Here is a 23,886-nt window from a genome sequence, read left to right as displayed (position 1 = left end):
TATTATGGTTTCAAATGCTACCATCTCACGGCAAATGGAATAACATTTTGCCTTTAGTGTTTTTATCTTTACTTATAGCTAATATTTTTTATCCTTTCTGTTCCTGCTCATGAATCTGCTTAAACTAACTACTAAAATAAAATGAATGCAATTAAAAGAGATCATTCAACAGCGCTATGGAAAGTACTTCATCAGTCCACATTATGCTGCCTTCCTCTAATCTATCATCTAGTTCCTGGTCCATTCAATATTTCCATGAGAAATATTTTCTCATCAAGTTTTCTTCACCCTTATTTAGCTTCATTCCGTTGTCCATGCACAAATGGAGCTACATCAATGCTAACATGACCCAAATTAGAGTCCTCCTATCTTTAAAATCAAGAGCCTTCCTAATTGGACAGAAAACTTTAAGTTATTGAGCTCCACTTCCCCTTCTTTGATGGGCACTTTTACATTTTTCCCACTAATACAGAAAAAGATCTAAAAAGCGGAATTTCTTGAGTTGTATTTACATTTAAAAACTGAGAGTCCCTGGGGGGGAAAAAAAAACAAAACAATACACAGAAGAGCAGTCATTCAATTCAATGGGACTAAACTGCAAAGAATAAGAAAAGCTTTAGACTGGCAGAATGGGGATTATGTAAACATCATACAACCTGATGAAAAAGAGCATGCCCCTAAAATAGCAAAAACCTGTCAGTCTTCTAGTATGACGAGGACCAATCCAAAACAACTGGAAGTGCAAGAAAGCAGCTATGCCAAATGTACTTGCATCAATTAAGCTCTGGAGCAGTTACTACCCTCTTCAGAGATCACAATGTTCAACATGTGCCCATCGTCAAAATGCCCACTCTTGCAGGACATGATCAGCATCAAGACTATAATGTTCCATTTTTTAAACTGCAAGTGGAATATCGGTTAAGTGTCCCAATCATAAACACTTCACAAAAATCTGATTTAGTGCTATACTTATCAATGTGTTTTAACCCAAAAGCCATGATTCCTCTGATGTGAACGAATGTTTATTTAACTTATGCAAGATGGTTATTTAGGGGTCCTAAGCACAGGAAAGCATGTTAAAGTCAACAACTGGACTCATGCCGTTTGCCAGGTTTTGATCTGCTAATAGCTATAATGAGTACTGTATCCATTAAGTGGATAAGTCTTTCCATAGACAACATAAGAGTAAATTCAAGCAAAATATACTAATTTAGTTAAGCGCTAACTAACATGATCCAGTACACAGCTGTTAGCTATGACAAATAAGCTCTATGTCTGCTTACGCTTTGTTCACTTCAGATGTTTTCTACACAAAGCATTTAATTTCAGATTTAGTTCAACCTTAGCATGTTTCTTGGCTATCTCTCCTTCCCACCAGTGCATATTTATAAAATGTAAATACAATTTAATAGTAGAATGAAGTAAGCAAAATATATTTAGACAGGTAAAGCTACCATAAACATTTTCTAATGTACTGCAAAGCCTAATTAATGTTATTTTAATCTTCCATGATTTTGCTATTCCTTGCATTAATGTAGGTTAGCTGAGAGTTAACCATGTAACAATAAAACTCTACCTAGGTAATCTGGAGATGAGACAAAAAAGAATTTGGATAGTTCTTAAGATCACTACTCTCCCCTTAAAAAGTAGCCTTGTACAGACTAATAGCAGGAACTTATTTAATATTTGTTGAAATGAAGTGACAAATGGGGTGAATTGGAAATATACAATATATACATATTATATATACGTATACACACACGATACACGTGTGTGTGTGTGTGTGTGTGTTCTAACTGGCTTATAAAATGAGACCAAAAATTTGTGTTCAATGCATAAAATGTACTACGCAGTAAATTTCTTTGTATGAATGAATTCCCCTTTTGTCTTCCTCAAATAAAAACCTAGATAGTACTCGTAAACTTTTTTACAAAATACATTTAGAAGTTTAGCAGATCATATTCTATTTTCAAGGCAGCAAATTTAACATTAAACATTTAATTATACATGTTTGCAAGTAATCTTATTTTCCAGAGTTATTTATGTTTAAATGTAATACATGTAAGGGTCAATGTATTCTGAACAAATAAAAACAAATAACTTTTTCTCAGCTGCGTTTTAATTTTTGGCACATAATATTGTATAGGACTATAACCAAAGCATATCAAGCTTGAGGATCTATTTAAAACTCTAACATAAATGAAAGCAAGCTTTTTTACATGGGGAAAAAAAACACATGTTTTTCTAATCCATAGTTGCACATTCTACTACAAAAGCATATGTCTCATAGAATGACTAATTTTATCAATTTTTAAGGACTCATATCCCTTGCAACAAATATATGTCAGAGAAAAGATATTAAAGTCAATTAACTACAGCCATTCTTAAGTGGAAATACCTGTTTTATTCCAAGCTGCTCGTGATGTATATTTTATTTATAACCTAAGTAATTCCCTACATTCATAAAACTAAAATATTTTATATATCAATAACTGACTATTTTTCGTTGGACCTTTCTGGTATAATTCTAAAGACTAAAAAAAATCTAGTGTTTACTGATATAACATATGAGGCAGATATGAGAAAGGAAATTTAAGAATTATTCAACACTGGATAAGGCAAAAATTTGTAATCTCAAAGATTTCACAATTTAACAAATATAAAAGGGGGGATATAAAATATAAAATATATAAAATATAAAATATAAAAGCTAAAGACAGCATGATTCTAGAATGTAAGCTCCATGAGAGAAGAGACTGCTTTGTTCACTCTCTTCACCTAGAACAAACACTGCCTGGCACCACAGAATATACTCTATACACACACACGCATGCACACATACACACACACACACACACACACACAATTATGACAAATCTAATCATGAGAGATCAAAATTATTGTGAAGAAGTTTTTGTTTTATTTAAATTCTAATAATTAAGTGGATAGAATGAATTTTCCAAAAGTTTACAGATTAAAGACAATATCGCAATGAAGATACTCACTAGGGTCTAACTTATGTCCTCCAGAGAATTATTTCAGGTGAGCTCCTCTTGAGTTTTTATAATTAAACTTGCTTGGATTGAATTCAAGAGGGGAAACCATATCATAAAGCATCTCACCCTATTGTCTGTAGTATAATATAGAGCAAGTCTTCAGTGCCTGAATGTTTATTATCCTTTCAGAAGGATCAAGGCCTAACATATATATATAATAACATTTTATGGATGGTCACATTAAAATTTTTATATCATTTCTGTGAATTTGGTGTGCTTTAATATGGCATTAAACTCAACTTTCTTAAAATAGGTACTGTGTAAATAGCACCTATGTATCCTACTACCAAAATCCATTAAGAGACAGTATAGTCTTACATGATAATTAAGTATGCATTTTAAAAAATGTTTTTATTTCAATAAAGCAGGGAGTCTCACAATTGATACATAATGTAGATAATGCATTAACAAATATAATAATAAAATAAATTTATCCAAATATTGTTTCTGATGATATTACTATACTTCTTAGGCAAAACAATTGAGAGACAGACTTCTTCCAAAATAACTAAAAGCTCAGAATCTAACATATTGCTGTAAGCTATAATGGTTATAACTGTTAATCCAATACACCTTTTATACAAACCCATAAACACATGAGTGGAAAAATAGCACAGATGTTCATCTCTAATGCAATTTCCATTCAATTTCCTAAGTGCGGTCCCTGTGTGCAAACTAGCTTAACATTATGTTTAGCTTGCAAATTCTTTTAATAAATAATGAATGCAATAAAACTAGGAGATCAATGGCAAGCTGAGAAACCTTAAAAAAAAAAAGCCTTTTGTGTTCAGGCTGTTGCCCATTTCAAACTTTAATCCAGAGACAGATCAATATTACTTTTTTCTTTTTAACCCATCACATAAATAGCAGATAGACTAAATGTAGCCTAAATGCTGTTAGCAGCTAGCAGTTGCCAGCAACCTGATAAGATCATTGGACACAATCGCAACTGAATGTTTTATACCTTAACATACACACTACATTATACACTATTAACTTGTTTTAAAAAAAAAAGGTTATAGAGCAATAAAAATACTGTGGTTCATTATTTTTTAAACTTTCCTGTACTATATATTTTTCCAGTAGTATAATCACAAAGTTTTCACCACTATTTGCTCTAATAAACTAAATAATTGTAATGGGTCAAAATAGTACATGTGTATGAATAGTTTCAACCTCAGGGGTCCTAGATGAAAGGAAATGTTACTCTTCAAAATTAATTACACTGGAAAGAACTAAGCTATTCCTTTAAATGGGGGGGGGGAATACTTCATGCAAATTTGTGTTGCAATTGGATGTGTCTTGAGATTATCCAAGAAAAAAGTAAATCATTATACTTAAGTATTTCTCTTTCTATTCACAAACTGTAGATAGAAGGGAGGAGAACCCTCTTCTTACTAACTCATTTTTCATAAACGTGCATTCACTGTTTGAAAAAAGATCAAGTCAACTACCTGGTTTAGTGCTGACATCAAGTAGTATAAATCTAAATAGTTGAGAATCATTTTATGGTAGTAGGCTTGTTTTATTTATTAATTTTTGCCTATTAATAATATTAGAACATTTCCTATGGGTTTTCACTAAAAAACAAAATCAAGAAGTCACACTTTCTTTAAAGATACATTTCACTTAAACATTCTAATTTCATATTTTGATAGCTTTATATGTATATTTGTGAAAATTTTATGGCATGATTACAAATGGTTTTATAATGGAATTAAAATTTTAGGATTAGTGTCTTTTTATAATTGTATACTTTACATAACTACTTCTTAGCTTTTTTTAAAGCACAGCAATTTGTGCAAAGAATGCTGATGAGAGGAATAAATGTGTGTGTGTGTCCATGATTGTATTCATTTAACAAATGTGAATTAGGTGCCTAATATGTGTACAATATCAGGCTTACTAAAGTTTTACAGTGAATATTACTGAAGTTAAAGATAACTCCTCAGAAATTATTATTACAAATCCAAGGTTTTGTTTTATGTAAAAAATTCAGTTTTATTTTAGGGATATCATTACAGGTAGCGATAAATATATCAGTTTGCTCTTTAGCTATATTATATCCAATTTTGCACAAAACAATGTATATTATATCTTATAATCACATTCTCAGTAGAATAATTTCACCAATTCTAATATATAAATTTATCTTTAAAGAAGGATGTGGCAAGATCTCACCATGAAGACATTCCCATGCTTTAAGCAAAATTTGAAAAAAAAAAGTTAACTCTTGTCCATAACTTACTGAACTTCATTATAAACTTCTTTTTAAACTATACTGTAGATCATAGCATGAATCTTAAGCTTCCAAGATTAGCCTAACACTGGAGATAAAAATGTCCTGAAGAATTTGAGACCTCAACGGTATCAGTTAACAATGTTTCCTGTTTTCCTATTCTAATAAAGCTAACAGTAAAATTATGATGAAAGAATACTGTAAAGGCCTGCAAAGAGGAACTACCTCTGAAAGCTGATTTTTAAAAATATATATTCTCCAGAAAGTTAAACAAGAGAAAAATTGAATATCTTTTTTAAAATCTGTATTTTCAAACATCAGAGATTAACTGAAAAGTTATAACACTGACAACATTAAACTCAAAATACTTCACAACAATTAACAGAATTGTTTCTCTCCAAAAACCAAGCCAATGATGCCATGGATGAAATGAAACAAAGTATGATAGTGATGATATTTAATGCAGGTAGGTAATAAATTTCACTAGAGTTATAGAAGTTCCTTTTGGAGTGCATATGTTTTTCTATAGTCTAAGAAATTAAATTATAAAAGTAGCACTTACTGTTATTGAATGATTTGTAATTTACAAATAATTACTCAAAATATAAATAGCTGAGGCATACTAAAATGAAATAAACTTTTCTAAGATTTTCAGCACTGCAAAGTGAGGAAATGATAAATACACAATGCACAGGCTGTCTCCTTCTTACTAAAAAGAAATATTAAATCCTGAAGGAGTTCTAAATCCCTTGGTAAGAGTATATTGCAGCTGCATTAAGCCAACAAGAAGCTTATTAGTAAGGATTTAAAAACTAACACCCTTCTGTAATCAATTTGGATACAGCATTATTCTATTTATAGTGACACTTTCAATGTGTCCCAATCATATATTACTTATTCTCATTTTTCCTGCCATGATTACATATTAATGTGGAGGCGCTATTAAGCAGCTACACTATATTTAGCTTTTAAGATACTGATTTCCACCATTTTGGGAGAGTTAACATAGCATGAAAATTAAGAATCTTTCCCATGAAGAAACTTATGATTGGTTTGTTATTTTTCTCTGATTCCTAAATAAAATAAAATAAATTTAGTTGTTCTAGCAGAAAATGGAAAAAAGGATGCAGCCACTTTAAAAGCTTCAATCTCTTTGACATTGCTGGCAGTGTATGGGAACATTAATGCATCTGTCATGATAACAAGCTAAGAATAACATCTAGACATCAAACCGAGCAGAGAATCCATCTGAAGTGATTCATTCAGATCTGTCTCATTGATTTATTAAACACAGGGCAACATCTGCAGCCTCACAGAGCCGCTTGGTGAAATTAATGCAAGATCAATTCAAATGGAAAAAAGTGTAAAAGAGATAAATCAAAACACAATTTACATGCAGTTCCACAATCAGGCTTATTGGGTGCAAATGCTCGATTTCCCTTCCAAAGCAAATGTGTTTAAATGTTGTTTTATCTTTTTAGAATTGTGTGATCTGAAGTGACAGTGAAGAGTTTTGCAGGTTGAGATGGTGAAAGAGAAGAAAAGGAGGAAAAAAATGCTACCAAAGACCTTTTGAATATGCAACAAGAATATCATTAATACCTAATTGTTTTCCTTTTGGGGAAAGGTTTGATGTCCTTTCTCTGAAAACATGATCTTTTCAGTTTTAGTCAATTAGGGTAGTTTTAATGTATATTTGAGATGTATAGAGTGGATATATCTAAATCATTTGTTTCTTGAAATGCACCGGATAAAGTGCCACTGGAGATATAGATTGCCAACTGAAATATAATATATTATGATTAGGATTTCTCACAATTACATTTGCCAGCTGGAAGCACTTTTAAAACATCTAGAGATTTCATTAAGACAAAATAAGGTTACTTAAGAAAGCAGCAAACAATTCAGACTTGATATTTTATACAGTTATTTGGGATTTCCTGTATGAAACCATCTAAAACATTAATGTCTGAAGACTATCACTTCCTAATTATTTATTGGCATTCATGTACTATACACTGAGGTTAATATCATATATAAATATCCAAAGATATTCTCCATCATGCCATGCATCATTTCTTTAATATAATATCCCTCACCTAATAATGAGTGTTTGGGACAAATATGAAATCTAGCTAAAGTATTAGATTAAATACAAATATTGTTGGTTATACAGAAGTGTGCATTTAAAATGAATGTACACATGGAAGTTCTGTGCACTGGCACATGACTAGATTGCCTTAATTATAATCTTGACATCATTCTCTAATAAAAGACTATGTGACTACTTTTAACAGACATGACTATCCCCTCGTTATCCCATGAATTAAAATGTCTGCATTTACTGCCCAGATTAATTTCTAGAACCTTTTATCGTTTCCGAAAATGTAAGTCATACAAAATATTAGCCCAGGAAAGTGATACAAGTTCTTCAAAAATTTGATTTTGCTTAACTTTACTATGAATGAAAACATCAATTTTCAAAGTAAATTGTTATTCTTTATGGATTATGAACTATATTCATCAAGTGTGAATACAAAGCCAAACTCATTGAATGTTTAAAATAATCATATTTCTAGTACTTGAAAGCAGTAGTTTTAAATTGTTGTAAAAGTCAGTATAAGTCACATAAAGTTATTCTAACGTGGAAGCCCACTTATGTTCTGTTCACACAGTCAAAATAACAATAAACCACAACTGGACCATTTAAATTTTTACTTAAACAAATGAACTTTAATAATTTGAATATATGTTGAATCATGTCTCTAAATGCATTAAAATGTTTTCTTAATCATACATTCTTGTTTCTTTAAGCATCCATTTAACTATATGTAAATGACTGAATAACATTTAATCAGTTGGTCCTCAAATGAAATTAAATGCCGATCATGAAATCTGACAATGTAACTTTTATATAGATAGGTAGATAAAGAGAGCTAACACTAAAATGTATTGGCTGATTTTTCACATTTACTGAATACCAATTTTTAATTTAATATTTTACTGCCACACTAAACTTTGAAGAATTTAGTAAGGAAAATCCATTGCATAAGAGTGAGATTTTTAGACATTTGCTTTCTGACCTGCTTGCACTCTCTGATATTAAAACTCCAAGTTCTCTTGGACAAGAAGTAGAAAAAATAATCACGGTGCTTTATCTGCAAAAACAAAGATCTGAAACAAGGTAACAATTTTTCCTATTTGGTTTGGGTCTTTTTATCATTTCTTAATAACCCTCAAAATAATTTTGTTTACAATTAATTTCTAAAGCTAAAGGGCATCAAGGAAAAATACTTATATAGCCCTCTGTAATTGCAGTGATGTAAAGCTTGACTTACTTAATAGAACAATGAATAGTCAAGAGTTTTAGTCTTTCTATTCTCTAGTAGCTGAGGTAGGTATTATTTTCCAACTTCTTTTCTGGGAAGACAACTTTGAATATTTTGATAATTAGCTAATAAAAGTAGTTAATGTAAGGCACTGACTGAGTTCTTTTTGTGGCTTTCAGTACTGTCAAAGAAACAATCATATATGTATTTTACTCATTCATTTTTCTTCAGTGTGCATTAATAAAAACGTGCCCTGAGCTAAATCAAAGTGCCACTTCGTGGCAATACCTTAAGGTCTTTGAAAATGACCAATTTGAAAATGGTCTATTTTGTGTGTTCTGGAATAGTGTAGGAAGCATTCCAAATTAAAATACCCTAAATCAGGACTTATACTCTTCCCCAGCTATCTGACAGAGAGGGGGAGAAATGTTTGTTATGTAGGAAAAGAAAATTGCCAATGACACCATTACAAATAGGCCTTCCATTCTACAATACACTATGGAAATTCATCCATCAGGACATGAAGATGAATCTCTTTTCTCAAATAAGAATAGTATGTAGGAGTTTCCACTCGGACTTTTTCCTTGCACTTTTCCCCCTTTTAGCTTAAAGTGCTAGGAAGTCATGAGTCCTGAAAGACAGTCCTCTTTAGCCAAGTCTCCACTGGTACATCGCTCATCTTCTTTGGGCATCTCTATAAGCTCTTCTGATCCATCTTTCACTCCCTCTCATGGCATCATTCTGCTCATATCCTACATCTCTTTTCTCTTACTGGCTCTGTGTCTCATCTACCTTATTTTATCTCTCTTGGGCCTCATTCCTATTTACATCCCTCATCTTTCTTTTCACTGAATAGAAAAGTCATAGAAATAATGTTTACTTAAATACTAATTATTTCACAATTTTATAAAATCATTCAGATTTTGGGAATGATTTAAAGTACACATATCTGTAAATAATGTTACCTCAAGTCATAAGGCATTCATTACAAGCATTATCATATTTTGTAGTTTTTTAACTATGTGATGATGAGGGCATTTTGCAACAAAATTTGGTAATGTTAATTAGGTTTTTTCCAGAAATTATGAGGGTTTGTTTACTACCTAGAAACTGCAATATAGATGTTTCTAGTAGTTTTCCTCATCTTTATTTATCGATTGAATTCATAGAATACATTTCATAAATTTTTACAATTATATATTGCAACACTTGTAACACAATTATAGAAAATGCATGTAATAAATAAAATACTCATAAAGAAAAAAATGCCATAGGAAGCACATGCATCATATCTCAAATATATTTCTTCTTACATTTTTAATACTTCTCTATCACCTTTATACGTGCACATACACAAAAGCAATCTAAACTCCAAAAAAAGTTGGCATTGTAAATGCTGTGATAAGGATTAAATAAAACTTAACTGAATAAAAATAATAACCTAAAAACACATCATATAACAGGGTCCAAAAATAGTATAAGAACACTTGCCTCTGGATACAGAGAAATTTATCATTTTTTCCTTCAGTAAGTAGCTCTAATAAAAATTAAAGTTTCTATTTACAGAGGAAAGCATCAAAATCACATTAAAATACTAATCTTTTTTTTTAATGAAAGTCATAGATTTTGCTCAAGGGTGTGTAAATTAATTATTAAAGAAGGTAGAATTTCCTATGTGTAATCATTGTTCCTCTTTAAGAGTGGGCATTTGTAAGAGAGAGAAGAGGGAAGGGAGAAAGGAGGAGAAGGAGGAGAAAAAGAAGATAGGGAGGAGGAGGAGGAGGAGAGAAGGTAGGTTTTCAGGTCTGCGATTGTTTAAATCTTTTCAAATGACAACAAATAAACTAGATGGCCCTCATCTGAAGTCCCTGGTAACCCTCTGAGTTTGTGTATTCGTAGGGTGCTTTGTGGTCAAAATAAAATTTCCTTTCTACTCTTAAAACCTATATTTGCTTATTTTATTGAGGGAGCAGTTATCCTTTGTGTTTTAAGGCCATCCATCTTCCTTAAGAAAATGTGATCTAATAAACCAGGTTTTTAAGCCCCAGATATGAATCAGGTAGGAGTTCTCATATGAACAGGTTTCTGTTTAATTGCTAGAACACAGAAGAACACTGCTCAAAGGGAAAAAAAGAAAAACAAAAGGTTCCCTTGTAAGTTCTGTACCATTATCTGATTGTAGCAGTCAGCAACAGTTTGTCTACAAGTTGCCAGTATACTTCAACTATACATAGTAATTTGGACTTTACAACAGATGTGACAACTGAGTTAGTTTTGGTTCATAAACCCAGAGATCTTATGATCTAAAGTTGCACTGTAAGAAAGTCTACCTCTGCAGAAGTTTTCTGCAAAATGATCAACAGCAGTGCTATTTTACAACAAAACCCTTTGCCCCCTTTAGCCTGGTGATGGTGGTTTGGTTTGTATGCTAATCACATCTGCCAAATGTGTACTTTCCTAACAGATATTAACAGACTGCAGATGGAATAAATACTAAGAAGACTAATTTACAGGTCTTTAAAAAAAAATCAAATAATCTTTGAATATAGTTTACTTTTCTTTTTTAAAAAACTCAGAAACATTGAATAAAATTTGCTTATGGATATATGCAAATGGCTATTTGTTCTATAATGTACTTCTAAGCTGTGATATGAAGGAGGTACACTTACAACCAGAGAAGCTGGCCATCATCATTTATGGAATCCTCTCTTTGGGGGAATGGGATCTTCCAACTGTTTGCCTGGGGGGAAGAGCTGAAAGCATCTTCTCTGGAAAACCTGCCAACTTTTACTCCGATCCCCAACCCGGTCCCAGCCCCAGCGTTCATGCCCCACATTGCCCTCTGCAGATGACCCAAAGGGACGATCCCAGGAAAGTGACATCTGTCATCGTTCTTTAAAAAAAAAAAAATAGGCTCCATCGACTTTCCTGTATCGTGTACGGGGAAGCTTTGCGCAGCAGGCGTGAGCACTTGTCCTCACGCTCTCTCTCTCACTCTCTCTGTCTCTCTCTCTCACACACACACACCCAGACACACACAAACCATCACCATCACCGCCACCACACACCAACGCACTCTCACAACAAACACACGGGATGGGGAACGAATCACCCTCTGGGATGGATTCTAGACTTCCGACCCTCTACATCCCCCAAATGCTGTGTTCTGGATTGCCAGCTTAGGAGCCCAGTTTACAGCTCAGCCAGCCCACTCCTCCAGAAAGCCCTTGGTGTCCGTGTTCAGGAGAAAAACCTATCCGACCCGTACGGCCACGAAAGAGCAGGAAAGAAAACCAAATAGAGAAATTAACAAATAACCACAAGCAGCCAGAAAGCCATGCAAGATATGGGAGAAAGGCTGGAAACTTTCAGTACAGGACCGCAAACTGAAGTTTGTGCGGGATTTTCTTAGACCCAAGCCCTGCCACTGAGCTCAGACTAGAAGGGACAGGCAGTTAATGAGTCCTTCCAGTCCTCTTTCCCCACCGTCTTACACCGTGAAGAGTAGAGCAAGCTAGTTAAGACTCACTCTCTACAAAGTTGGATGAGAATGAGACATGCAGAAGAGGGCAAAGGGGGAAGAGCGAGCCAAGAAACGAGTATCTCACCTGGCATTGGTGCAATCGGTGAACAAAATTTCAAAGTCTTTCCTGGTGATGAGTTTGCAGCGGTTGACCCCGGGCTGGATGGCCCCCAGCCCGCGGAGGATCCGGACCTGCTCGACAGTACACACCACCGGAGATATGTCCAGTCTCTTCAGCTTGGTGTACACCGTATGCAACCCTCCCACCAGGTGCTTGAGAAAGAGATCAAAGACTTGCGGCAGGCAGATCAGTTCCTGGCCGTCCATCAGGAACGAAGCTACCTTCACCCCATGCATGTCGACCATCCTGCACTCGTTGGTGTTGGTGTTGCCGCTGCCTCCGCTGGCACTACCGACCCCGCCACCCCCCGCGCTGCCGCTGTGGTTATTAGCCATGAAACTGTTGATCATATTGGGGGTGAGACGAGGAGGCTCTCCAGGAGTCGAGTACAGGGGTTCGGCCCGAAATAAGCCCCCCGCGACGCCTGTGCCGCTGGAAGTTGCAGAGATCACCGGAGGTGCGGAGACGGCCATGGTCATTCAGTCTCAAATCGTTGGTCTTCAGGCCTTCGCTTTCTTGCCTTGTCTCTTCTAGGTCTCCTCCTACTCTCTCCCTCACTCTCTCGCTCTCTCTCTGGCGCGCTTTCGCTTGCTCCGAACTGTTTGCAATTCTACAGTAGCTAGGCTCACGCTCGCCCACCACCCAGCAAACCGTAAGCGGCCCAGACCAGTGGCGGCCCGAAACCCCACCCCACCACACCCCCTCCCGAGACTGGCAGCGCCCCCCAGCCAATGGGTCCCAACTCCTCGGCTCCCGAGCGCGCCGAATGGCTGCCGCCCACGAGGAGGTGGAGACTCCTGGCCTGCCTCCCGACTACCTGAGGCAGTTCAGGGCCAGCGGGTAAATGGGGATGGAGCCCGAGAAGGGGGCGGTGTGGTGCCTCTGCTTCATGCCTAGCAGTCTGACGAGAGAACGTCCAATTATTACGCAGAGCTCTCAAAGTGGCCTAGGATACGAACTCCTCCCCTCCGCGCCCCAAGAGTGTCGAGGTGGGAACACAAAGGGGGATTCCAGACGGTGCCTCGTCCCAATCTGTTGCCACTCCGCACCCGGGTTCAGTCGAGGAAAGAGAGGTGGCAGCTCCAATTCCATTTGCACATTGCTCCCAAACTCTGCGGGAGCTAAGAAATGGCTTCGCCCAGCTTCCAAGAGGATGAGTGCAGTAAGTTCAGAAGTAAACAGCCTTTCTCCAGCCCATCTAGCGCGCTTGGTGTAAGTTCTCCCACATCCAGTGCACAGAGGAACCAGCGTCCAATATCGCACTCAAATCACAGTCGCGGGTTGCTAACCCGCTTCTATGCACTGACAATCAGCAGGCACAGCGAGCCAGTGAACACTTTGGAAACAGGCAGAGACTTGGTTTTTGGGTGGCGGACGGACGCCTCTTTTTACGGAACTTCCGCCACTATCCTGGAACAGACTCGGCTTTCTGTGTCGCCATCCCTTAGTTTCAGGATTGCCCTGTCCCATCCTCGGCTAAAATTGATAAGAAAAGTTCATTTATGTCTCAAGACAGTCATTACAGAATATGAGAGAAGAGCCAGGGTTTGTGCTCTTCAATATTGCATTTTCTTCCCTCGTCTGTGGGCTTGGATGGTTCAGTGATTAGAGCTCCACGTCCTGAAGTGTAGCTCAAGATTCCTCCTTCCCCACTTGTCAAGTGCCCTCAAACGCACTGTAAGAGCCCATAATAAGCAAAATGTCTAGGCAAGGTATGTTCCAGGGAGAAGGCATGGTCTTTTCCACACATCACATGGTGGTTAGATCACTGGCAAAGTTGTGTGAAGACTCCTTGTCGACCTTTCAATTCTTTGAAATCAAGGTATTTCCTTTCCTGTGCTCCTCTCCTCTAGAGGCTGTTATTCAGAAAGTGAAATCCATGCTTTTGCTTCCTTACAAAACGTTATCAATGATACAGCTAAGACAACGTCTCCAATACTCTTACAGAATGTAAATAATTTTAGGAACTTACTGAATTTTACTCAGATCTCCTTGTACTTAGCAGTATCAAAGAGTAGGAATAAGTGGGCTTTTTTTTCCCTCCCTTAGTAAGACATAAATGTCCTGAATTGGATTTTTCAGCCTCTCTCTTCAACATCTTTTCTCCTTTTATCATTTCATCAACCAAGTAGTAAGAACTATCCTTTGAGTCACTTTAAAGTTTCAATTTTTAATTGTATGGAGTCAAAATGCTAAGAAGTTATGATGATAGTTGCTTTTGGAATAATGGTGAAAAGCAACTCTAACATAATAGACTGTAATGGGTGCAGCCACAAAAGGCATTGAATTGTTCTTGCTAGTTTGCTACTGTTGTGGAAAGAAAATAAGAAGGAACAAAAAAGGACAATTGAGAAAGATTATCAGAAAGATTATCAGATTATTCTGAAGAGTAGAGATTTTCAGAAAAGAATAGGAAAGCACTAATAGAAATGTTGGTATTTACCAGGTTTTTTTAAAGATAAATCCCAAATTGTGTTCAACAAGTGTTTTGACAGAAATGTCTATTAAGCTGTGTGCCGAAATAACTCAACTTTGATAACTGAGTGTGATTGAAATTTCGAGATGAATAAGTTTGACTTTAAAAGGGAAGGGTTTTGGGTGTTTTTTGTTTTTAGAAATTTCTCTAACTGCGTTAAAAATCCTAAGGCCAAGCTGTGCTCCCTGTGTATCGCTACACTCACATTATCAAATCCTTTTTATTCGCAGAGTGGTTTGGAGTTTTCAGGAATGGGATGTTGCACAGATGTTTCAATGTTTCAAATTTAAGAAATTCTGATATATAAAAAGGAAAGGTAGAACATTCAGGCTGCAATCACTGTTTGTAATATTGAAAAACAGAAGTTGTTTTCAATAACAAAAAGTTACTTTTTGTTATTGAAAACAACTTTTGAAAAGGCTCAAACTAGATATGTCATATATTTAATGTGATCTATCAGATATGTAGTAATATTTTAATTATTACCAGAGATTAAGGTTCAATTTCTAGTAGAAATACTAGAGACTAAAATTGATCATTGAAGGGTTAAAGTCCCTTGGAAGCTTGAAATACACAAAAGACCATTGGCTTCATTATTTGAATTCCCTCCCATTTGCAGCCTTCTAGAAAATAAACTTGGTAATTTTCATAAGGGATACTTGTAATTTAAAGATTTAGTCATTTAGATCTAATAGACCAGGTGTTTTCTCCTTGGGTTTTCTTGATATTTTGATTACTTTATTTCTATTATGCTATTTCTTCTCTTATTATTATCTAGGCTTTGAGATTGAGACAAATTCCCCATGGAGAGTTTGTTTTTATCCCTTTCTGACTTTAATGTCTTCCATAAACCAAACAGATTTCTAAATAAGTCTGGGTTTCTACAAGGCCCAAGGAAGCCTTGCACATCAACACCCTGTAAGTTGGAACTGCATGAAGCAATATAAAATGATAAAGGCTGCAGTAAACAGAGTACCCTTGGGAGATGACTCTTTATGGAGAGAGGCACTAAACTAAAACTACATAAATACTCAAGGTGTGTGCATTCCAGGCACTCCAGCAAATAAGAACAAAATTAATGCAAACAGATATCATATCTCATCAGAACAAGAAGTTCTAGATGCCACTATTCCAGTGGAATGATTTGGGGCCTAAGTGTAGCCTCTCATACACTGAAATGCTATAATCTTCTGTGATTTAATTAGCAATTTACATTTACTCCTAATTCATGCTCAGTTTGGAGGGAGAGGGTGCTCATTTGTGACTTTAGGCAAAACATTCTACTTTGTTCCACATTGTCAGTGAAAGCAGGTACCATTTTCATTAAAAATAAATAAATATATTGGCAATCTTATGCAGGATTACAAAATGTCCAGAACCATTTGAAGGGGGTGGTTTTTAGAATGGGCATTCAAGCAAAACCCAAGGTAATGAATGGTATTATTTGAAACCCTCAGATGACTGAGGTTGCAGCCTCTAATATGGCCTCTAATCAGAACCTCTCAAGAGCCCTCTAAGATTCATTTTCAGACAAACAATAAAAGGAATTTGATTGCACAAGGCAATAAATGTGAAATGAAAGCATTCCTATAATCAAGAGTTTAACAGGCTAAAGCCTATAGGTATACCCCACTCAATGGAATATATGGTTTCCTAGGAAACTGGCTATAAAATGACCTTCTATAATATAAATTCTTTTTTCTCATTCAGTTCAACATTAAATTAAAGATGAGTTCCAAGGGAGGCAAAGATGGAGAAGGGGGTCCACTGGAGAGAGAAACCAACTGACCAAAACTGAAGGAGTAACAGTTAAAAATCAGATGCTTAAAGAAAAAATGAACATTTGCCAACTGAAATATAAAAAGAAACTCTCAAAGCACCTCAGAAAGTATAAGCACTTGCCAACTTTCAACATGTCATACCCCTAACTGCACTGTTCTACGGGAGAAGGAGATGTGTCAACTTTAAAGTCCATCTCTGTCTCCATATGTATTGTTCCCCTTTAAATCTTAGGCTTTTGACTGTTCAAATTCAAGCCATTCTAACTTCAGCTGGATGCCCACTGCTACGTAGTATCCTTTTATTCATTTTGTTGACTCCCTGTTAAATTCCCTGCAGCAGCAACTCCAACCCTTTTCTACTCTGCAAGTCACCCTCCCCCTCCCTCTCATCAGCTATTGCCTCCTACTTCTCTATGATTTTACCACAAAGTTATTCAAAAGGAGCTCCCTCCACCTCCCTTTTCCCCTAAAAAGCTTTGTCCATATTCCCTCTTATCTTCTACTTCTTCCCTCATCCCTCAGAAAATAAAAAGTCTTCTCTACTCCCTTCACTGATGTTCATGACCCCTCTTAGCTCCAAGTCACTGTCTACCAAATTTATCTCCATCACTCTCTTTGGCATCTCCAATCTCTTCCTCTCTACTTGATCTTTTTTTTCCCCTTTTACTATTATTAAAAATGTTCAAGGCTAGGAATCCTTTAGACAGACAGACAAAAACTTTCCTCAACCCTAACCGGTGGTTCTCAGAGTGTGGTCTGTGGACCACTCTGGCATTACCTGAGTACTTGAGAGAAATGCAAATTGTTAGGCTTGACCCAAGACCGACTGAATGTGAAACTCTCGGAGTGAGGCCCAGCAACCTGCATTGTAACAAGCCCTGGTGATTCCAATGCCTGCAAAACTTTGAGACCCACTTGCCCTGGAGTTACCAACCTTTCACGCACTTTTTGAAAATCTATAATTGTTTCTCTTCTTCCGTAGCAAACTTTCATGCCTTAACCTTTTGCAATTTGATTTCTGCTCACCACTTGGCTGAAACTATTTTCACAGAGGTAATCACTGATCTCCTAATGCCAAATTCAAAGTCGTTTTCTAAATCCTCATCCTTTGAGATTCTGCAGCTATTTACACTACCGGCATCAGTCTTGAACACCTAGCCCTTGGCTTTCATGGCTTTCCAATAATCTGTTTCTCCTCTTTCTTACTCTCCTTTTCCTTTTCATGTCCTTGCTCTTGACCCTGAAATGCTAAAATTTCTTAATGTCTATAGTCTTACTTGTGGTGATTTCATCAACTTTCTACAGCTTCAACAACCACCACTTTACAGATTACACCAAATCTTATTTCCAGCTTTCTTAAAACTCTCCTGGCAAATTGGGCATTTCCACTTGGATGTCCCATGGTCAGCTCAAACTCAGCATGCCCCAAACTGATTAATTATCTTACTCCCTTCAAATCTGTTCTTTGTTTTTCACTTCTGATATTTCTTAATGCTTTCTCCATGCAGCTAGTCACCTGTTACAGAAACTTGGAAGAAACCTTTGATTTCTCTGTATCCATTGTACCCTCATCCAATTAGTCAATAAGTTTCATGACTTCCCTTTCAGCAATACCTTTTTCCATTCCTTTCCATTCTCAATGTTGCCACCTTAGTTTTTTCCATTATTGGTTGTTTGTACCATTACAACAATTACCTCAATCTCTCTGCTTTCAGGTGCTTCCTCCTGCAATCTAGCAAGTATACCAGGTTATTTTTTCTAAAGTTTCACTCTGCTATTTAAACGTCTTCATTATTAGCTCTCTGGCCACCAGATAAATTCCAAACTTTTAAGAGTGACATTTAACTTCTTCTTTGAGTTACCTGTCATCCTTTCCTCCAATACTCTTGACATGTTGCCTGTACACTGGTAAATGGGCATTACTTTCCACTCTTCTCAAACCTCTTATACCCTCCCACCCTGGTGTTAATGCTTATGTCATTCTTTCCACATAGAATATGTTGCTGCATGCCACCTCACCTCCACCCATCCAAATACTAACCATCCTTTAAGACTGTACTCCAATTCACCTCCACAAAGAACTCCTTCATTTTTTTTTCCCAGCCAGAAATGGGCTCTCTCTCTTCTGAACTCTCATAGCATGTTGTGCCTCTCTTAACGCAGTTAAAACATGCTGCCTTTTATTACAGTCTTTTGTATTAGGTCCTCTCCTAGAATAAGGTTAGTCAGGTTAGGGATCACGTGTATCTAACCAATATGCCATTTCAAGTGCCAACCACAGTGCCTGGCTCATTGTAGGTGCCCATGCGTGTTTAGTAAATGAATGATATGTGATAGTCATTCATAAGCTGTTAAGTTATATAAATGTTCGTTATTAACAATTTTGAAGTAGAGTCTAAGAGGTTGGTGTGCATTAAAGATATGTTTTTTTGTTAAAAGAATGATGATTTTGCTTATTAGTAGTTTCTGGATCTTTTTAGTGATGGCTGGCTTCTCAGATTACTTAAGAATTATTTCAATTTTTACTTATCTAAGCATTAATTTCCTCACAAAAGCTTTTTTTAAAATGTGATAAATTTACATTGTTATGTTTGCTTCTATGAACCCTAAAAAATTTGTTATACATTTACAATGAATATATTATAAAATATAATAAAATATATTTAATTTATGTAATTATGTAATAAAACATTTAAATCTCTGTTTGAAACCTTATTAACTTTTTTATTCTACATGTTTTGTTTTATGTAAGGGTATTTTAACTGAGGAAGTAAGTCACTGAGATAACTATTTCTAATTATTGCTGGGATGATAACTATTTCTAATCATTGCTGGGAGATGTTAAAACTATACAAAGCTAATGTAAATTTACTACTGTATGCAAAATAACCAGCTCTGACTTGAGAAAAAAAGAGAGACTGTACCCCTCTTCATCTTGAGTAGGAGAGAAATAGGTACCTTTCTTTGACATGAGGCAAATATAAACATGAGGCATTATACTCCCAGAGTCATCAGAATACTAGGCAATTATTGCCTTTTGTTGTTGTTATTTTTATTCTGCAAAAGATGAGTAAAGAAAGCAAGAACTCTAACTGATGTGTTATTGAAAACATAGCTAAGGCTTTCCCTAGGTTTTGCTGGAACAATTCAGACAAAAATGACAAGCATTTTTGGCTGAATTCATATAGATAAGCAGCTCTAGCTACTTATATTAACTAGTAATATAATATATTACTAGTTAATATATATACACACCATCTGATAGTTGAGTGAGTTGTTTAAAAATGTAAAATATTCATAATAAAGTTACTGTACTGCTATTTATGTAACTAACTTATTGAATGCTTACTTTGTGCAGGCATTGTACTAAAAACTTTCTGTACGTCACCTTATTTAATCTTCAAGACAGCAATGAAAAGTAGATTCTATTATCCCCATTTCTCAGATGAGGAGACAGTGGGTTAAAATGATTAACTTGTCCAAGGTCACACTGATATGAAGTGGCTAAGCTGGAAATAATATTCAGATATGTCCCTAGAAACCCAAATCTTAACCACTGCACTATGCTTACACTTTCATTTCTTTAAAAAATATTGCTCTACACTAAATTTTAAAAGAATTTTAAGTTCAGATATTTTAAATATAAAGTTGCATCTTTAATAAACAAGATAGGAAAAATATTTTAAGAAATAGAAGGGTTGTAACATTAGAAAAAATACCCCATCTGAATATTAGATAAAGCTTTTATCTTGGATTTTAAGCCATTCTCCATAGGGTGACACAGACCATAAATTGCAGGTTTAAGCTTTTTTTAAATGTTAATAAAACAACTTTCAGAGTTTACATTTGAAATCCCTAAGTTCTGAGGTGAGGGAAAATGGCACAAAAATGTATCTGCACATTCCAAACTATTGAGAAATGTTCAACATGTCCAAAACTTGCCTTAAATTCAACCAATGAAGAGGAATACTTTATGAAAATGAACATAAACTCAAGATATCCCATTATAGTAGGAGTAATTGTACTTGTTGGTACTTTACAGTTCACTATTTTATTCATTGTTTGGTGCCTAATTAGAACTCTACAATACAGCAATCCCTCCACAACCATAAGATCCCTTCAGACCAAATCTTAGTTATTCCTCTCTTAGAAAGCAGTCTAGCCTAGTGATAAGGGAGTGGAATCTGCAAGCCAGACTTCCTGGGTCCAAATTCTGGCTCCACAATTTAGTAAACTGGGTGATCTCGGGCAAATTAGCCTTGCTTTGCCTCAGTTCTCTGATCTGTAAAATCGGAACAATAATAATAGTACTTTCCCATAGAATTTTGTGAGATCGCAAGAGTTAATATATACAGCACATTTAAAGTGCTTAGAATAGTGATTGTCACAGAGTGCTATTCCTGTTAACTATTATAATTTATCTTTAAACATTTTTTTCAAAATTTCAGTTTCAGTATATACAAATTATGACTCCCCAAACTGGGAAGAATTAGAAAAGTTAGGGAGAGGGGAATGCAGACAAGTAGTAATAGAAAAGGGAAATGAGTAGGAGACAAAGTATACATTTCTGCAGTGCAATCAGGGGGACATACAAGAAGCAGAGGGAAAGCAACCCAGGCCTTAGAATTATATTCAGGCATCTGAGAAGGAGGTAATCGAGATACGGGCAAGAAGATCTGAGAGCATGTTTGGTAGGAAGAAGAGTTGAAACAAATTAATTCTAAATGGGGTCATTTTTAAAGGATTCCCCAAAAGATTTTTTTCATCCAGAACTTCCAGGGGTCTATGCTTCTCTGAGATCTGCAGCTTGAGAAAAAAGAAACTGAGTCATAACACTTGAAAGGCTGTGAGCATTTGAATGGTAGACTAGACAACGAGGAACACTGTTACCATCTACTAATGCGCACACAACCAGCATTAAAGTGAAACAAGGTGATAAGCCTCTCCTTGAAACCTCAAGTGCAGAGAGGAGAAAGAAGGAAATCCTGAGAAGTTTCTTATGAGCAAAGTATGACAAATGACACTAATTGGGCAGTCCTCTGTATTGGTCATTTATAATGTGAAAAAAAGCCCTTGTAAGTCCATCTCTTAATGTGCCAGAGTCATCGTCTCAGTTTAATGCATTTAAAATCCATTTATAAGGGCTTCTGGGTGCACTCATGGGGTCAGTGCTTCTAAATCTGGATGCCTAAAGTTGTAAGTTTATCAAATATGACCTCTATTAAAGACATTTTGAGGAACCTTGCCCTCACATTTGGAGAAGGACCTATCTGCTCCACTTCTTGCCTACTTTAACCACTTATCAGTGATTTCCAATGATGTCAGAAGAGATGATGGTAGCACTACACATGCATTCAGGATAAAGTACACTTGTTGCTTGATTTTCATTTATGGTAAGGAATTTTAAAAATATATATTCTCCAGGAACACATTATATAAAAAAGAGACCTACTTATATCCTTCATCTGGCTGTTGATTGGGCCTCATCTTGTCCATTTATCCTTCAACTACTTAGTTTTAATGGGTCCTATGCATAAAAATAAACAGGAAGCCTTAGCTGGTGCTGTATTCCTCCATGCTGTCTGGATTCCAGAATTCTGCTGATTTCATAGTCATAACAGAATGATCAGTTTTGTCTGTGAAGCTCCACTCACACACTAGTGTTCCTGAGTTCCCATTTCCACCATTTCTTCTCACAGACAACTTAACCCAACCTTAAGACTGCCAGGATGCAGGCAAAGGAGAGAGGAGACATACTTGTCAGAGAACTTTACCTATAATCCTGTTTCTCCTCAATCCATTTCCATTATTGCAATCATCTTCATCAAGTGCATAAATGTACTTGTATAAACAAAAAAGCCACACATATGCCTGGTCCCTAAAAGAACTCAATTCTCAGTTAATTTTCAAGTTAAATGTAGTACATGGAATATTGTTTAATGTCTTAACTTGCCGTTGCTGAAGTAGAACTGATAACATTGACAGTGGACAGGAAAGCCAAGGAGACCCTGAAGTACATACACTATATTCTTCATTAGAAATTTCTATAAATGCAAACATGTTCTAAGTTTCTGTGAACAGTAATTTATGTAGGTTATAAGAGATATGGAAAAACTAACAGGAAATAGGCTTCCAGAAAGAAAGTTGTTCAAATAATGGAAACCCGAACAGTATACCTTTACAATTAAGTGAGTTACATCCCCAAAAACAAGTGGAGAAAAATGTAGGAAAGGGAGGCTATAATTCTCCTCCCCCCTTTCACCAACTAGAAGGCTGATTTCTCCTTTGCTTACAATTAGAGTCACCCATTTTCTGTTTCGAAAAATGATTATGAAAATAATTTCCTGTCAGAACTAAAAAGAAAACTATGGCTTGTGGTGTGGAATTCAGGTGATGGTATTGGGAGCAGTTTCACTATAGTTTTGGCTTTACTAATATTACTGAGTCAAACTCAGTTTAATGGAAACCTTAAAGTAGGAGAAATACTGTCTTGCACGGTAAGAAAAAAAAGCTCCCTGCTCTCTCCAATGACCCACACCAAATAGAATAATTTGCTTTTAAAAATTCATTTATATATACAATATTAGGTTGAGCCAAGATACCAAGCCAAGGGACCACTTGGGGCCTATGGCATGGTAGAAGAACAATTATTAGGGTAGCACCGCTAAGTGATGGAACTTGTTTCCACCATGAACTCACCTTTTCTAGACACCCTGCTTATCTTGTCCTGCTCCCCAGCCTGGCCCAAGTGAATCGTCACATTTTATTCTCACTACTCTCCTACAAGTCAAACTGTTAGAGTCAATATCCTCAAAGCCTGCATTTCTCTTCCATGCCTTCAAGCCTTTGTGTATGCTGTTACTCTGCCTAAAATTATCTCGCTCAGCTTATGAAAATCTATCTTCCAAAGTATTTGGTCAGTTTTAAAGTCTTCCCTGACTGCCACAGGCAGAGGTGACAATACCTTCTCCGAAAACCTATAGAACACATTTCCATCATAAAAATTTCTTACATTTTTTTCAAGATCAACATTTAGACAGCAAATATTTGTTGCATTCCTACTGTACACAAGATATTCTATTAGGCATTGTGCAGGGTATGTGTTTAAGTGCTGAAAGCTGTGCAGTTCTAGGAAGTGACAAATCATTGGCCATCTCAGAGATATATAATTGAGCAGCATATTAAAATTAATGAAATCTTGCTCAGAAGCTTATATTTCTTAGGCATCCCTTTAAAGGAGACAAATTCGGTTTGATATTAATATCTCAAGCACATTCTTATTTCAGTTTGGATCAACTCTTATTACTCAAACTTAATTTTTTTTTGTTTTTAAATAAAACTGATGAATTCAAATGTCTGTA

General features: G+C 35.8%; 1 protein-coding gene across 1 annotated transcript in view; it reads right to left on the bottom strand.

Annotated features, from left to right (window-relative positions):
- Positions 1-12,747, bottom strand: part of DACH2 (dachshund family transcription factor 2) — a 611,154-nt gene extending 598,407 nt beyond the window's left edge. The window contains exon 1 of the mRNA XM_061178171.1: positions 12,233-12,747. Coding sequence (XP_061034154.1) covers positions 12,233-12,747 — 515 coding nt within the window. The remainder of the gene's footprint in view (positions 1-12,232) is intronic.
- Positions 12,748-23,886: the final 11,139 nt, after the last annotated feature.

The sequence above is a fragment of the Eubalaena glacialis genome, chromosome X, assembly GCF_028564815.1.
Source record: "Eubalaena glacialis isolate mEubGla1 chromosome X, mEubGla1.1.hap2.+ XY, whole genome shotgun sequence".
In the NCBI taxonomy this organism is placed as follows: Eukaryota; Metazoa; Chordata; class Mammalia; order Artiodactyla; family Balaenidae; genus Eubalaena; species Eubalaena glacialis.
Note: the sequence above shows the minus strand (reverse complement) of the source record. Positions and strands in the feature narration are given on the sequence as shown.